At 46.6% G+C, this 17,572-nt stretch overlaps 1 protein-coding gene across 1 annotated transcript in view; it reads left to right on the forward strand.

Annotated features, from left to right (window-relative positions):
- Positions 1–17,572, forward strand: part of LOC128717907 (protein winged eye) — a 90,013-nt gene that overhangs the window by 52,630 nt on the left and 19,811 nt on the right. The window contains exons 3-7 of the mRNA XM_053811583.1: positions 9,183–9,313; positions 10,413–10,538; positions 11,500–12,489; positions 15,411–16,011; positions 16,509–16,661. Coding sequence (XP_053667558.1) covers positions 9,183–9,313; positions 10,413–10,538; positions 11,500–12,489; positions 15,411–16,011; positions 16,509–16,661 — 2,001 coding nt within the window. The remainder of the gene's footprint in view (positions 1–9,182; positions 9,314–10,412; positions 10,539–11,499; positions 12,490–15,410; positions 16,012–16,508; positions 16,662–17,572) is intronic.

The raw sequence follows: 17,572 nt of genomic DNA on the forward strand, positions 1-17,572 counted from the left end.
ACACCAGAATCTTTCGTTTCGGCGGGATAAGCCAGCCACCCCCGCCGTGTGCTCCCGGAACGCCATTAAGCAGCTTCCAATCAGCCAGAAACGATTCAATCGATTTTGCAAATAGTTTGTGCAGTCGCTGCTTACACACGTCGAGTTGCGCTCGTCTCAATGCTCACCCTTCGCGTGTGTGCCTAATGAATCGTTTCCGCGCCTTCCGACCATTTCCGACCTAGAGGGTGTGTGCCTGGGGGGAGGGCACGTTAGAAGGCACCGGGTGTATTTTTTTTTCTTTCTATCGCCACTAACGCCACTCGTGAGTACATAACGTGTCGATGGCCTCCAATGGCAAGAGTCGGATTCAATCGACTCATTGTCAGTTTGCTGCGAGGGTGTACGTTAGATCCATTTAGAGCCCTCCATTGCTACCACTTTCCAAGTGGGCTGGCGGAAGCTACTCGCTAGGACTAAGTATGGTAAGGTAACTTCAACAAAAAAATCCATATATTCCGATCAAAATACTGAGGGTGCAACCAGAAGACGACTGCCTCGGAGGAAATAATTATGAATAATGATGATGGCGCCGCGGTCAGTGGTGGTGGAAGCACTTTTATCGTTCGCAAATCGCTTCCCTGGGCGAACCGTAGGGCGGCCACTATTGCCACGAATGCATTGGCACCCTCACGCTCGTGCCAAACGAGATACCCCAGGGGTAAAGGGGGAAGCAAACCATCGGCGGCAAGAAGAAGTATACATCGAATATTGGAAGTCAACGTTGATCTCGCTCGCGACTATCGATGGACCCATTCAATTGTTGTACAGCAACAGTCGCTGGCTTTTGTAGTGCTAGCGATGTGAGGGATAATTTTTCTCCATTCACAAACGTTCTGACTATCTATTGTTTCCACTGGTTTTCCTTCGCCATCGCTCTGTCACTTTCTCCTTCGTTGCTGGCTTTTTATCGCTTTTGCATTTATCTCTTCATCGTTCGGGCGGATGCGTGCGTGGAGTTGAGCCACGCACACGGCTCGCCACCCCGCTGGCCGGGCGCATATTTGGTGCCTGAAAATAAAATTAATGAGGGATTAAGCTATGACTTCATTAATCAAATTGAATGTCGGGCATTGATTATCGTCGCGAGACAGCCCGCGCGAGATCATCGCATTCGAGTGTGGCGCGTTCTTCGTTTTCGCCTTTTGTGATTTATGGAACATTTTTGTTGCGGAGGCCCACCCGATGCAACCGGGGCACGGTGTCGTATTAATTCGTACATATTGCCATCCTTATCTGTCAGCCGTGCCACCACAACGAACGCCCTTATTGTATTGGTGGGAAAAATAACGTAGCCCACGATGGTTTCAGCAAATCGAAACAGTCAATCGAAAGTGATATTGATTGTTTTCCATCATCTCGGATTCCACGATTGTTGGATGTGAGTGTCTATGGATATCGGTGCGGACATCCGGGCCTGACACTAAGCTGGAACATTTAAGCTGCAACGTTTAGGCATTATGATGCTATTAGTATCCTCCACCCAAGTATGGATCAATTTTCCCACCCGGAGGGTGAACACCCATCAATTGGGACAACAAACTGCAATCGAATTACAGAAAGAGAGCCAGCGAACGAATGGCTAGCATCAGCTTGTTTCGTTACAGTTCCTTAGTATTTTTCACGTCTCCATCACGTTTGTTTTGGTGGTGGGTATTGATTTGCGTGTTGCCTTCATTTGTACTTGTTGTTTTGTTGGGGGTGTCTAAGCCGGTGATAAGATTAATCGTGAGTCATTTCTCGTAGAACAATAACGATCCGTCGTAATTTGCCTGGGCCCGTACGTTTATCTTGTTTGAAGCAGTTTGAACGAAGCTTTTTTTTTTATTCTTCTTCCCTTCTCCCCCTCCCCTGTCCACCACCACACAATCGGCCATTCAATTATATCCGGCACATTCAAATGTGTTCTTCTTGCTTCTAAATCCAGTCTAATGTCTCTATCGCCTCGCATCATCCCCATCAACAGGGCAGTTAGCTAATGTACTGGGCGTTCGCTTACGGTGCAGAGCTGCGCTGCGCTGAGTGTGGTATGATTCTCAGGCCGCGCACACACCAAATGTGTGCTCCAACCGAGCGAGACCGACTTATGTTTACGCGTGTTATCCGCTCCCGTATGGCCGCACTTTATTGACGCAAGTCCGGACACCACCAACACTGGGCTGGGCTCGTAAAAAAAGCAACCCCCTACCACCGGGGTACGAGAAAAATGTAATGTTTAGTCGTTATGGTGAGTTTTTACCCTTCGTGCGTACCTCCGCGTGAGTTAAAACCTTTACCACAAACAACACACGGCGAAACAACAACGGAAAACCCCTGGACAAACGCAACGTTAAGACATTAAACAGAGCACAAGCACCTCCCAAATGCACTCTCGGGCGCATTGCGCGTACGCCTTTTCGCGGTGAAAGGTGTTTACGACTGACCGATGGAAGACGGGCGAGAACCAACCTGTAAGAAGAAGAAACCCACAAAAATCCCAAAGTTCGTATACTAGCGCGCCTCTAATTGACATGCGCTGGCGTGTGTTAGTCTAGCGAGTTTACGAGTGAAGTTCCCATTTTACGATTAATAAATCAGCCGATAAGCCGCCAACGAGCGTAGACGAATGGAATTTCCTGTTGGATTATTCATAACCACAAAACATCGCCCCACGGTAAACGAATGGTCACAAGACTTAACTACAGTTAGAGCCGTACGATGTGCGATGCTCTTGCCGCTGCTAAAAATGACCAACCAATTGTGAGTGGTTTGTCCACTGCGTGTGTTGTCATATGTGTAAGCGGTTTTAACGAAAGTTCGAACGATCGAATCGATGATGAGCACTAAGCATTTGATTATGAAAGCGTCATACCCCCCCGAATCATTCATCGTCATCATGGACTGAGGAGGTTGTACCAAACATCTTTTATCGCATAACCGTCATAATGTTTCGTCTTTCATCTTATTCTTTACGACGGGCTGATAATGACGTCGTCGCTTTCAGGACGAGCAATTAACTCATCATCGTTCGACGGAGCGTCTTCACCACTTATCGGGTGAAGCAAGTCAACAAACATGGCGTGATATTTACCAAAGATAGGATAGTATAGCACATTTCGAATGCAGCAGAACAACAAGTTTGAATGGACTTTAAAAAAAATCGCTCCAAATGTTAACGTATTCTGTTGGCAACTCTGCATAATTTATTGAATTAGTACGCCATAAACATGCCCGTCCGACGTGTTTGGCTGATGTGTTCGACGACATCGTTACAGGAAGGAGAACAAAAAAAAAACACATCCTCATAAAAGAACATGCTGCATCCTTTTTCGTCCGGTCATAAATAAGCTCTCGCTTTCGGTGCAACCCGGGGGTTGTTGTTGGGAAATTTCGCAGCAGAAGAAGATATGCTGGCCTAATATATATATAGAACTTTCTTGATTATCGGCGAGCGAGTCGCCCGCCTTCCCGCTACGCACCGCTGAACCGAAATGCAGGTAGCATCGAACGAACTCCTTAATTATAACGGAACGGCAAGTCAACAGAATCAACAACCGGAACTACAAGCCGAACGAAAGGGCGTACACACGTTATCCGGGCACGTTCCACACGGGCTGCATCCAGCGGTGCAACACCACACGGGACGCCACGGAACAGGATCACAAATTCTAGAGAGTTTCCAATAAATTTTCCGGACTCAAATTGAGTTGTACGGTAATTACGAAAGCCATTAGCGGAACGAAAGCATACTACGGAGGCTTTCCTTTGGCCGACACTATTCGTCGTCGTCGTATCCAACCTAGAAACCTAGTAGTTACACGCTAGGCCTTACACGCCCAGTTGGAAAGCCAAAACCAACCAGTTTTGGGAGTTGGCTCCTTTTTGGCTGGGTGCAACAAACTTGTGCTTGGATCCATCGCAATCCGGACCGGCGAGCATAGTGCAATCGATGGTAATTTATGACTTTTTGGGGAACCAACAAAACTTTGCACGCCAATGCCCATGGCAACTCGTCCTTAATTTAACGAAACAGTCCCGCTGCTTGATGGATGAAAGGTTCTTTCATCGATAAATGGCGGTACGTGCAAAGTTTTAATGTCTATTTTGCTCCCCTTTCGCTTTGGCCGAATGACGAAACTTGATAGAACGACGATGCAACGACATTGATAAAAGTGGAAAAAGAAAGAGAGAGACAGAGAGAGCGAGAGAAAGAGTCGCTAGACGAAGGGAAGGGAGACCAGTAGAATCTATCAACCTGGCATCTATCTTCCAGCAGGGGGCAATCTTTTATCCTCTTATCGCATGCCGTCAATCTTGAACCAAGTCCTTTCGCTACCTTTTTTTTTTTTGAAGGCGTTATTTCGGTACCCTTTTTTCTATTTATTTTATTCAGCTGGCTCGATGCTTTTTTCAATTTTCTACTTTTTTTAATTCCATTTTCTTTGATGTTCAACTTTCTAACATGCGTGGCTTGGAACGTTTTGGGCCCCGGTTTGTCTTTCGAAAAACCAATTTAGCAGCAAAAATCTTGGAGAGACAGTTGCGTTACTGCTTTAAATAACAAGAACAGCTGCAGTGTCAGACCTTAGTAAACTTAAAATCAATGGAAAACGTTCATGAATTGATTTTTGTGATGAATTATAAATATTTTGTTTTTGATATTTCATTGCCAGTGATGAAGTTTAGTGTTTTGATTATAATGTTCCTTTAACGTTACTTGCTTCTTGCTGTGGTATCTTGGTTTGTTAGTCTTCAATCACGTGAACGTGAAAAGGATCGGACGTTAGCACAAGAAGTTACAACCCAAAACATTCCGCTGTGTTCTCTCGACGACTCAATGTACATGGGACATAATCTTGCGGTTTGGATGGAGCTTAAAATTATTATCTACAGGACCGAGCTGACAAAAACAAACCTTTGACCGCACTCTCATAGTGGAAGACACCCCCTGCAACCCCCTGATCCCCACGCACGAAGAAGAAATAGTTTTCTCCATAACGCCCATTTTCTTCGCAGCGTAAGGGGAGTAAAGATTTATTATAAGTCTGTCGACGAGACGGTCGACGTTAGACATTTACGAAAATAAACAAACTTCCCACAAGACCGTCGGGTTCACGTTCTTTCGGATGGAGCGACCGTCTCCTTCGACTAAACCCGATTCAATCGGAGTAACATATTAAACACGGCGGAAGATAGTCGACCCGGGCAGAAGGCCGGTGCGTTGAATTTGCATTGAGCTATCGGTCAGAAACCATGCTCCGTTGATAAGGGTGTCCCGGAACAATCAGCTCACCTTGTGTCCGGACTGTCTCATCAGCAGTACGACACCGAAACCTTGGAGGAAGCGTTGTGTCACATGGCTTCTTCTCGAGGCCTGTGGCTCTCGACCAAACAAGCAGAAGCTTGTTTCTTTATCTGAAAACTAAAATTTTTATTGTTCTTACTCGTCCGGCTCGAACCGGTATTGTTCTGAGTGTGTGTGTGTGTGTGTGTGTGTTTGTATGTGGTCGGTAACTGATAGGCCCATCGTTCGCTTTCGACTTCCCGCACACCGTGGATCAACCGAACCGGAGGCTGCTTTTCTTGTCGAGTTGTGTCGAATGCGTCCAGGTCCGGCAGTATCTCAAGATAAACAAAATTTCCGGGAGCTGAGATAAGTGAAGAAAGGGTAGTGGGAGGAGAAGCTGAGGGAACTGAAGAAGCGGGCGAGATCTATGGTTCTACAAGAAATTCTAAGAAGGAGGCGATCGTCTCGAGAAGGTGTCGTAAAATTCGAACCACCATGCGAGTGTGAGTAGTCCAATCTACCGGCAATTTTGTCTTCATCATCGTTGCCCTGTGTCTGTTGCCGAACTGTCTGCTTAACAGTATCTCATTTTCAATTTCGTTTCACACTGCTGAAATAATCACCAACGTAGGGGATGGATGGTATGCTGGTCAACCAGCCTACGACATGATGTTAGCAACTGGAATTTGTCCATCCTGTGCTATGTGTCACGTCAAAATCCTTTCCATGTCCAGCTACCTAACCCGTGCTATTATTGTAAGTTGCGACGCAGAATTTTGTAACGTCTGATATTGCTAAGAGCTGTCTGTAGTCGTAACCCGATATAAAGTTGGGAAAGAAAACTCGACACATATTTTTTCTGGCCTTGAAAGGCTTTCGGTGCTGTCACAAAGCACCGACACCGCTGTAGACGTTAGCTTCGTCTACTGCTGAACCACACCAAAGGTACAAGAATAGAAGCCTTCTTTGGGTGCGCTGCTACCGTGTGTCGTAGCGAAATCCAGATGGAAAAGAATTTCGTTCGGTTCCTTGCGTAAAGTTGTTCTAGACATAACAAGACAGCAGCAAATGCAATATCGTTTGCATATTTATGTACACTTTCTTGCCATAATCACCGATTCTTTTGACATCGGGTAACTGTTTGGATATCCAGCTAAAGATATTGTGCAACCAAAGCTTGTTGGTGGAGGATTTTTGAGGAATTTTTAAAACATTTTCTCGTACTTTACAGCAAGTGGGGGGCAACTGCATCCGATTTAAACGACTCAACCCCCCCTCGGATAAAGAATGGTTCCCACTAGCTCTATTGTGTAACCGGTGTCTGAGCTCTCAATGCCCGTCAAACCTGTTCTAGTTGACTAACGTCGCCATGTAATCATTGGCAGAACAGAGAGTGAGATCACCTTACAATTCCGATTAAATCCTACACCCACCTACGGTGGTACGAATTCTGCATTCTTGCCCGTTTCTTGAGAATGACGAAACGCACCCCCGGTCTAAACTTGCGATCGTAAATGAGATTTTCTTAGTTCCGGTTCTCACAACAACGAAAAGTCCACCAACACCCCCGGTTAGCACTCCTGTCAAACGCAACCGGGAATTTATTGGTTTAGCTTTGGTCGACAAGCCGAACCTCTGTAACGCTGCAGATGCACACACCGCCAAGTGCGTTTCCCGCACGTGTACAGCCTCCACCGAAAAGAAAGATTAATGAAAGCCAGAAACAACCGGTCAAGCGGTAAAACTTTCCCATTTAAAAACCGGTGTACTCGATGGGCGATTTCAAGTTTCCGACCAGTAGGTAAAGTTGCGCGCAGGAACTCCTAAGCCGCCCTAGGGGGGGTAACTTTGTATAACTCAACGGTGGTACGAGTGCCAAAAAAAAGGCCGATATCAACAGAGCACCAACGGCAACAGAATGCTAATCGAAAATTTTGACAACGTCCCTCTAGTTACGATGTCCCTTGTTTCTTTTGGTGTAACTGTGTTCCAAGTTCCCCTGTGTAATGCGGGAGCATACATACACATACATTTACGTACTATGAGCCGTTTGCATACTTTGCCCTCGGTGTGTAGTTATTTCCCCCACGCCCCAAAATGCAATACATGGAGCACGGGGCTGTAAATCACCTCCCATCCAATACACTGGAGCAAACTTCGATGGTTCCTTTTTCCACAATGGAGGGGAGAGGTATTGAAGGAGAGGTGCGAAGTTAGCACCTCCGAGTACCAGATCTCTCGAATGGTGGCGCTTAATCTATGCACCCCACGGGTTACATTCTCTTCACCGACCAGCCTGGCCAACTTCAGCAGCTGTAGGAGCCAGCAACTATTTGCAGTTCGTTATAAATTATCAGTACACAGTCGACATCGGCAGCAATCTCAAACAAGCTCGTTCCTCCGTAAAGATCCCGAGTACGATTCCAATGTACGAGCTCTCCCCCGAAAAGCCTTCGCCGCGGAATAGGCAAACGTTTAAGCCTGCTTATTTACGATGTGTTGTGTGGGGCAGTGTGTGCGCCGCCACAGCGACCGAAACGAACGAAGTTTTAAATAAATTGGCATGGCCATTCCTTATTTGTGATTAATTTTTGTACTGCCATAATTGCGCTATTGGATGTGATTTTTCAAATAAATCCAAACATTTCATTTGTTGTTTTGCTCTTGGTGCTGAATAAAACTTTATTTTTTGAGGAAGTCCGGATATAAATCTAATGCCAGGGAAGCGGTATTACTGTGCACATTCTCGAATTCGGAATTGTTCTCTGTTTTGTTTTCTTTTGAAAACCTCATAAAAAGCCTCTCGAGTTGTGGGCTTTTTCCTCCATTTATTCATCAAACGAATCAAATAGGGCCCAACTTCCTTTTACCCTTGAAACAGGCACGAAGTGCTGCACAGCAAAAAAAAAACCACACTCCATGAATGAACGGATGAACATTCGTCCGCTTACGTAAGTGTCCTTTCAAAAGCTCGTAACCGTGGTCTGGAGCTACCCAAAAGCCACATATATCTAGCTTGCCTGCCGGTTGCGCGCCCTAAACCTTCGGAAAACCCTTACCATTATCCCCCGGCACGCCACAATGCAACGGTTCGCAAATAAAAAGGAGGTTCGTCTTATCTCCATCTCATTCCGTTCGGTTTGGAGCGCGAAGGCTGCCGAGCTGCCCTTTTTTCTGCTTGCTGCCTTACACATCGTGAACCATACCGCTTCTTTACGGGCCGTTCGTTCATTTATTTTACCGCCGTCTACCGCCGGTGGATCTTGTGCGCTCTAGCCTTTGTAACGCCATCCATCGTTGTTCGGGAGAGGGTTTAGGTTTAGGCGGCAAAGAGCCCACAAATGTTCGTCCGGCACACGGGCACACATCGCGGCATGTTGTAGTCCGTGACATGCATTCATTCGGGTTTGGGTCGTTGCTGATGCCCGTGCCCATCGGATTTCCAGCAAATCCCTTCCGCAAAAACCGGTCGAGACCCGTTCGCCGGTTATGACCATGACTAGTCAACCCGTGTCAGCATGGCAGAACCTTCCGCACGGATTCTGCTGATTTGTGTGCTTTGGCATTGGAATTTTCTTTTCCGCTTCGTTTTTCTGCTAGCTTTTGCAAAATTGGGCCTCTCATTGTGGGAGCTGCTTTTTCCATTTCGAAGCTTATTGCATCCACGGCGCTTTCTTTGTTTATCTTTCGTTTGCGTCGAGCTATTCTTCCTTACGCAGCACTATTCGCGAAACAACGAATGGCGAAAACCCTAATGGCGACAGCTAATTCAAATGTTTATTGAAATATATTGCCCGACCATTCCGAACTATTGATTTAGTCCTGTACGCCATCCAATAGCTCTCTAATCAAACCATTTTCATATTTTTATTTCCAGTGACAGAATCACTTTTTGCCGCCGGAGGATATAATACACCACCCGCCAGCTCACCATTTCTCCCGTGCTCTCCATTGGAGCTTGTGGCCAAAAATTTTCACAGCACCGGAGCTGCCCTATCCTTCAGTCAGGTAAGTTACTGGTCGAATTAGTGGTTTACTTTCATGTGGAAGTAAAGAAATTTAATTAGCAGCACATTCACACGCACAGTTGTATGCAACGAAGCAGCGATAGAGAAAAGAAATCCGGTTGATCTTGTTTGTGCTCGCTTGAGAATTCAACTTTGCCAGAACTTTGGAGGAAATCCGCCAGCAAGAGTGGAAGAATTTACGGGCATCCCGTCGAGTTTCGCACGTCAATCATGGCTTTGCATTCGCACGCGCTTTTTTTTTTATTTTGGCGGACCGGATCGTGTCCCATGTTTCCCTACTTGGGCCGTACGAAAAAGCATCGCGCGCCGAAGATCGATGAGATGGTGGTGATGTTCGGTTTTGGTTAAGAGAACCCTGCTGGCGTGACGATTGTGTTGTTTCCTTCCTTTAACATTTTATTCTGTGCTTTTTTCTTCTTCTTCTGGTTCCTGGTTCATGCGCTTGTCACTATCACTGGAACCGCCCACCTTCTTCCTCAACCCCCGAATTCCCACCCCGTTCGGCAAGAAAAGGAAAAGTGTCATTAATCAAAGCCGGCTCTTGCCACGGTTTCGATCACGTTTGGACAAACTCTCGACGCGGTGTCGAAGCGGAACGCACACATTGTTCGTTTGCTTCCGCAACCCTCCACTCTGGTGGGTCCGGTGTTATATGGCGTTGTGTTGGTTATACACGTACACACCGACACGGGGCCAACATTATTGATGAGCTGTGGAAACGACTTCTTCTCCGCGCGCGCAAGGAAAGTGCCATGTTTGCCACGGCCTATTTGACTTCTTGTTTGGGTACCGATGCGAGCCACGGTTCCTTAGCCCGACGAAAGCTTCTCTACACGAAACGTTACTCCTGCTCCATCTGCAGAATGTCTGCTGACAAAATATTTACAAGCGTGCAGGGCTGAGGGCCTCCTCCTGAGGTTGTGAATGATTGGGTGACAAAGGGTGTTAGAACATAAGAACCCGTTCCCGATGCTTAACACCGAATTCAAAACGAGCCTCTGTCGCACATGAAAACGTTAACCGTTCTAACATTCTAACCGTTTCGGTGCTTGCCTCACTCACTCTCTCTCTCTCTGCAGGCTAACAGCAGCATCTTCGTGCAGTCGCAAACCGATTTCATCAATGGCACAACAGCGGTCGCGAAGAAAACCGAAACCTGCATCGGACGGTGGGAGCACGGCCACATAGAACCACTGCAGATTCAGGTATGGACCAATGCGTAACATTCACAGCTTTAGTTGCACACGACTAGCATTCAAACGCGCATGAGTTACCGAGCGTGTTTTTTTTAGATCTCATAGGTTAAATTGAATGGCCCGCAGTAAACGCCATATGTGAACGGCCTAAACAACGTACAATAGTCCAGTACATCATATGCAAAATTGATCAAAACAAATAAAAAATCCATTCGATCACATTCGATGAACGGCTAGAACCGTGGCAAGAAGTTGTAGTTCTATTCCCATTTTACTAAGTGTTTCATACTGGTTCTGTACATGAGTGCGTGTATGTTTGTTTTTGATTGAATAATACACATTACATTCATCCATTCCTCCTGCAAAAAGGTAAATACATCGTTTGGGAGTAATGATAATTTGATGTGTCGTTTCACATTACAATTTCCAATATTCTCCAAGTCATAGAATGTTGGGAAAAATATGCTGGTAAATAGATAAAATATGAATTATTGCCATTGGATGTAGGGGACATTGGATGTTCGGGTCCGGAGTGAGCTGATGATATGGCGTAGATCAAAACATTTCTGTCCGCTGGCACAATTCGGCCATGTTGTTTACCAGCATGTTGTCACCCATCAGGACCATTGTAAATGTCGCTATCTTTAAATGAATTTATTTTCCAAAAAAAAGGATTTTACAATCTTTGTTCTATGCTTCATTTATCATGAACTCATTGGCTTTTCCGTTGCACCCATCAAAAAGCTTCATCTTCGTTCATGCGTTGCTAAAGGATGTTTTCCTTTTCATTTATATGTTTGTTTCTGTATGTACGTGTGTGTGTGCGTGTTTGATTGATCTCGGTTTTGTCCTTAATGTGCTTTCGAATTTACTGTTTTTGTTTTTGCACTGCAAATTCGAATATTCCAACAAAACAAACCAAACGAGTGACATTCGTTGTCATATGTGTTCGCACTTGTTCTCAATGCAGGTACCATCGAACTCATTTCTGCCAACCGGTACCACCACCGGCAGCTTCGCACTCAATTCTCCAGAGAGCGCTAGTTCCGGCGAACGGTTGCCAGTTGGTGACCTCCCTCACCCGTCGTATCGCACATTGAAGGCAGACGAAAACGGCAACCATTACGACGCGTTCCTTCGCAGCTACTGCATCGAGCGTGAGTTTCATCACCACGAACAGTTGCGGGCGTCGCTTGGCACGGACGGTTGCAAGCCTAAACTCCACCTTCCACCCATCGACGATGCGAAGCTCCACCGTCGGGAGCATTCGGAACGGTCGTCCACCTTCGCGACCCGTTTCGATTCGACGGCTCTGCTGAGTCCGACCTCACCCACCACAACGCCACCGTACGAGTACGGCAAGCTGAAGCGCAAGCTACACTCGCTTCTGCTCGAAACGGGCCATCACGTACCGGTCGCGTCGACCGTTATCGATGATCGATCGCCAACGGGGCTTCTGCAGACGTCACACACTCCACGGCAACCGGCTTCCGGTCCGGACCAGCGGTACCTTGAAGCAACACCAGCGCCGGAACTGACGAGCGCACAGCAACCTGCCACCGGTGGGCGGCAGCAGTGTGAAACGGCCGCATACAACGCCATCACCACACCGTCGCCAGCACCGGCACGTGAACCAACAGCGCCATCGAGCGAAGCCGTCAATCATAGACCACGGCGCCGTTGGGCAGCATTACATTCGGCACACGCCAAAGCGAACGGTCACGGCAACGAGAACCGTGTACCGACGCCACCCCGTTCTGGCGCTGCCGCTGTAGAAGCAGCACCGTCAAACGAGTCGTCCGGCGGTACCACTTACCGGCCCAAGTCACCGGGACAGCAGCAGTCCGCAGCTCTGCGGGCGGTGCAACGTCTTCCGAAGAAACGACGCTCGATAAGAGTCGATCGGGTTGAGGACTCTGCCACGGTCCACCGTGACACGGACAGCAAAACCGTTGTTCACGTAAGTGTAAACCATTTGGGGACGAAATTTGTTTTGTTTTTTTTTTGTCGATCATTCTTAGCAAAATTGGCAAACAATTGGCGATCTCCCGTGTCGATAGCGATGCTGGGAATCTGTCAGCTAATCAGGCAGACAATTTCCAAACCAAAATTTTTTTATGAGAAAATGTCTCATAATTTTACAAATATTTTTATACATTTCGCTTAATTATCCCGCCTTATACAAAATAAGCAAACAGTTACAGGATTTAACGTTAAAATGGTGGAGTTTTTTTCAAGTAGAAGGGTCTTGACTTCATCTCCTTATAAGTGTCTTCCCAGAAGTAACTTCAACGCTCCTCATACTGGTTCCTGGTGTCTCTACCATTATTTCTCTCCTCGTTAACTGGAAGCTAATACGCATTGACGGAAGGAAAAGGTGAACAAAACAAGACAAGAGGAGCAAGAGGATTTTTTTTTTCGTATCTAACTACAAAACTTAATGCAAATCAACGGTCTTGGAATTCTGCCTTACAGATGTAATTAATGTTCACCCGGGTTTTGCTCGTTCTGTTCTGTGTGTATGATTGTATGTTTTATTTGTTTCCCTGCACCATCCGTACCACGTGTCCCTGCATACATCCCCCCTTCTGTTCATACACGCGCGAATAAGTCATTTTGGCGTAGGGATCCACTTTTGTTCGTGAAGAGTTCGAGAGTTAAATTTTGCTTCAAACCAAATAAAAAAAAATACATTAATGTCCCGACGATAGTGTTGGACTGTAGGAAAATATTTCTGCTCATGCCGCTATTTCCATTCTCAGACCATCTCGTTAAGGAAATTGTAACAAAACTGTCTATATGTTTGTATGTGTGTTTTTGTGTGTTGTTTTATTTATTGGTGCATCGTTTTGTCGTTTGTTTTGTCATACCAACCATACCAAGGGGCAGTAGAAACAATTGCAATTATAAATTCACAACGGAGTGAAATCTCAGGCTTCTTCTTTGGAGGTTAATTCCAAATGTGCCCAATACCCAAAGCGTTGCAACCGGGCAAACATGCATGTCATTGCGCTCCAGTGAGCTGCAGTGAGCTAGTGCAACCACAACCAAAAGTGCATTGAGTTAAGGTGCACAGAAGAAAAAGAGAGCGAGTAGGAATGTTTTAAGCAGGGAAAAGCACAGGACGTTGGACAAACGGTTCCTGAGAATCGCGAATTAATTCCACCATCGATTCATTACATCCCACGAGAGGTGACGATGATACTCCAGCCAGCCTGAAGACACTTTCGGTGTCTTCGTCTCCTCAATATCCCCAGCACTTCCAAAGCACGATGGGGGCATTTCGATTTCGTTGTAGCACTGAGTAGCACTTAGTAACAGCAACGAGGAAACGGGGAAAATCTCTATACTTCCTCACACGAATTTCGTACAATTTCGTATTCCATCCATTCGTGGACTTTTATTATGCAGTCGCACTCATGCTATAACTGCATAGCTGCTCCTTGGCCACACAGACAAACGCAGTGCGATCTTCCATCCCCGGGTAGTAGAAGGTTTGACCGATGCGAATGGGTTGGTTGTTAATTTTTTAATTGCGTTCTTCGAATAGCTCATCGCATTCGTCCGGGGGCGTACCGAGGGAAGAGAAGGAGGACAAAGCGAAGAATTGCGCACCGGGTTTTATGGTCCCTGAATGTTCAAGCCTCATTGACTATTCCGTCCCCTTTCGTGGGGGTCGTCCGCGTGCTAAATTATGAAACCGCGCGTTGACATTGGATCGTGATCCCGTACGCCAGCTGCTGTACGTTTCGTTTCGGTGCAGTTGCTACCGCTGCGAATGTGACCCATGTTTGTGCCTCGGGTAGCAGCGTCGGAAATTCATTTTTAATTTCTTTTTTTTGGTTGTGTTTGCAAAAAGTCATTGCAAGCTGTTAAAAATGATTTTACCTGTAATCTCAAATCTTAGCAGCTATTTTTTTTTAATGTGGTACCATTGCTGCACTGCTGTACGTGTAATGTAAGCTGAATCTCACGATCATTAAACCGCAACCGTAAAGCCAATGGTGATAATGCACTTTAAAAGCATGACGGATTAATTCAATCTTTCGTGTAATGCTTCGTGCTTTTCCGTGGCTCTTAAATGCACATCGCACTTGTGCCTCCGATGGCTTGTGCCGTTATTGTGTAAAAGGATGATTTTTTGTTTTTTTTTCCATCTTTCCAAACAAACCACAATAATATTATACTTTTACTAAAGCGGGGATAAAAACCTTTTAAGTACGAAGCATGCAAGAGTGTGATAGTTCGTATCTGGTGAGTTGCTGATTTGGATTGTCCTGGCCACAACAAAAACCCACCCTTTAGATACTGTAAAGATTGTGTCTGTTTTTTTTTTCACGTTTCTTTACGGTGTACCTTTGGTTGGGCGTTGTTGAAAGTACACGGTTCAGCATCGTGTCTTCCGGCTACGGTGATTTTGATTAATTATTTATAAGCCCTTGGGCAAGAATGTGTATAAAAAAAATAACACCCGAAACTCCGAACGGTGTTGTGGCGATCGCGGAAAGAAAGTTATCCACTCGCCATTGTTTGTGGTGGACACACCAACTCTGCCATCACACCAACTACTACCCCACGCGGTACCGTTTGTTTCTCATTAAATATGTAAGATTCACCGAATGATTGTATTTATATGGTCATCCAAACATTGCTGTGTGGTGCTATCCAAACAAGGGAGAGCGCTAAGGTATTGGATTTGGGTGAATGTGTTTGGGTACGACTGCCTCAAAGGAGGTACACGTGACATGAAGAGTTAGCAAACTACTAGAACCAACCAAACATATTAGCAGATTTACATGAATCAACTTCTGAAGATTTATATTTTAATGCTCCAATTTGTATTGAATGCATTATTAAAAGTATTTCTCTCTTCCGTTGCAGATCAAACGTGAACCGTGTCAGGTGTCGGAAGTGACGACATCGAACAGCTTCGAAGCGACCACCAACACGACGGCCCTGAATGCCATCATAAAGATCGAAGCATCGTCACCGAAGGCCTTGACGGCTGCCGGTAGCACCAACGGCACCGGCAGTGCCCCGAATTTCTCCAGCAACTCGGCAGTCGCTAGAGGCAACCTGCTGACCAGCGCCAGCACCATCATCAGCAACGTTACCGTGGGTGGCAGCAGTGGTACCACCGTCAGTTCGAACATCGGCACCAGCGGCGGAGGTGCCAGCGCCGGCTCGAGCACCGTCGCCACCACGATGGAACAACTCGGGCTAGCGTCGGCCACCAACAGTCATCATTCGGCAGCGCAACAACAGCCCGGCACGACGACGACCGCTGCCTCATCGGCCGCCTCCATTCCAGTGGGCATTGCGGTCGCCCGCCAACGGCTGCAAGAAAGTTCGGCCACACCCGCGCCCCAGCTGCACCAAGGCAAGGAGCTGAATCGGTACGGCTTAGGGCTGGCGGCTGCTGCAGCCGCGGCCGCGAATGGTGGCTCCCTGAATGGTACTGTCGGTACGACGGCTGATTTGGGTACGTGTCAAATTCCTCCAAGATATAGCGAGAACAAATTCTTCTTTTCGTTGTGGTGGTCGATATCTTTTTGAGAAGCTTTCCATTATTCTTCGCCATTCATGGTTCGAAATGTGCGTGTAAAAAGGCCTCCCTCAAAGAGGCCCAAAACACGCTCTCTTAACCAGCACACATAATCCTCATTATCGATCAATCATTCATTGAATTGTTTTTGTTTCTTCCACTACCTCTCTCTCTGTTTGGCTCCGGCTGTTGCGTCCGTTATGCCGCGGGTCATAACGATCACATGACGATGATGCATTCGTGCGGGACCCATTCATATGCGCACCGCGCAACCGGCAACGATACATCAACTCCGAACGCAATTCATCGCGGCATTACCGCACTCACCGGGCTTCGCCCTTCCAATCTTGTGCCACGCAACGCCGCAAACAAACCGGCACACGCACCAACACATCACACAACCCTGTGACACGCGATCGGTTCGCGCTCCGCAGGCTGCGCAACGCCCGGACTAAGCCAGAACATGTTTTTCACCGGCACCAACTCCACCATGATCCCCCTCGCACCGGACGCGGTTACGATGGGCGTGACCAATGCGGCGGTTCAAAACGCCGTCCGCACACCACCCGCCCTCTGGCAGTATCCTGGTAAGTAGGGGACGCACTTTCTTTCCACTTGGTGTACGAATGCACAGTCACAGCGAGCCCTCAAAGGGGAGCGCCCCGGTGACGGGCGATCCTCAGTTGTTGTGGGGAGATTTTTTTTTGTTAATCGATGTTTTGTCCGATGCACGGGGGTTGTTTGAGGATCGACGGATCGACTCAACCTTGCATGGGGTTGGAGCGCCATTGCTCCTCCCATCGATGAATGCGCCAATCGGCAAACACGACCGCGATCGCGTGAACGACCAAGCGTCTCCACCTTTTTGTTATGATCATATGTTTTGTTTGTTTGTTTGTCAAGTTGGATGGACTTGGTGGTTTGTTTATCTTGCATATCTAATATAAAGACAAGCTAGAAAGTAAACCAACGGTATTTTTAAATAGAATCTTAAAATAATTTATATGAGTTGAAGTTTAGAGAGAAAATAACAAACTTCTTTTAACCAAAACATTTTACTTATATTCCTTAAAATAAGCTGTTTTAACTTATTTTGCTTTATAAATATTTCATTTAACTTACTTTGCATAACACTTTTGTCTTACTTGCGTTTCACACTGTGCTGGAAACGACTTATTCACACCTTTTAGCGATTTACATCTCAACGATCCGCGCGCACCCGGCTGAGCGTGTATGCGTGTGCCTTTGTGTGTGTGTGTGTTTATGTATATGTGTGCAAATGGTCACGCAAAAAGCTCCCGAGCGCAATAAAAATGCAGCACAGCGTGCGGACAATAAAATTGTAATTAAATTCTCAATTCCACCATGCATGCAACGGGCCCGGCAGCCGCACACTCGGGCGGAAAAGGCGTACCATGAATATGTATGACCGTTTGATGGACAGTGGGAGTACTGGATGTGGGTTAGAGATCTCATTGCATTAAATCTTCTTACATTA

Source organism: Anopheles marshallii, chromosome 2 (genome assembly GCF_943734725.1).
Source record: "Anopheles marshallii chromosome 2, idAnoMarsDA_429_01, whole genome shotgun sequence".
In the NCBI taxonomy this organism is placed as follows: Eukaryota; Metazoa; Arthropoda; class Insecta; order Diptera; family Culicidae; genus Anopheles; species Anopheles marshallii.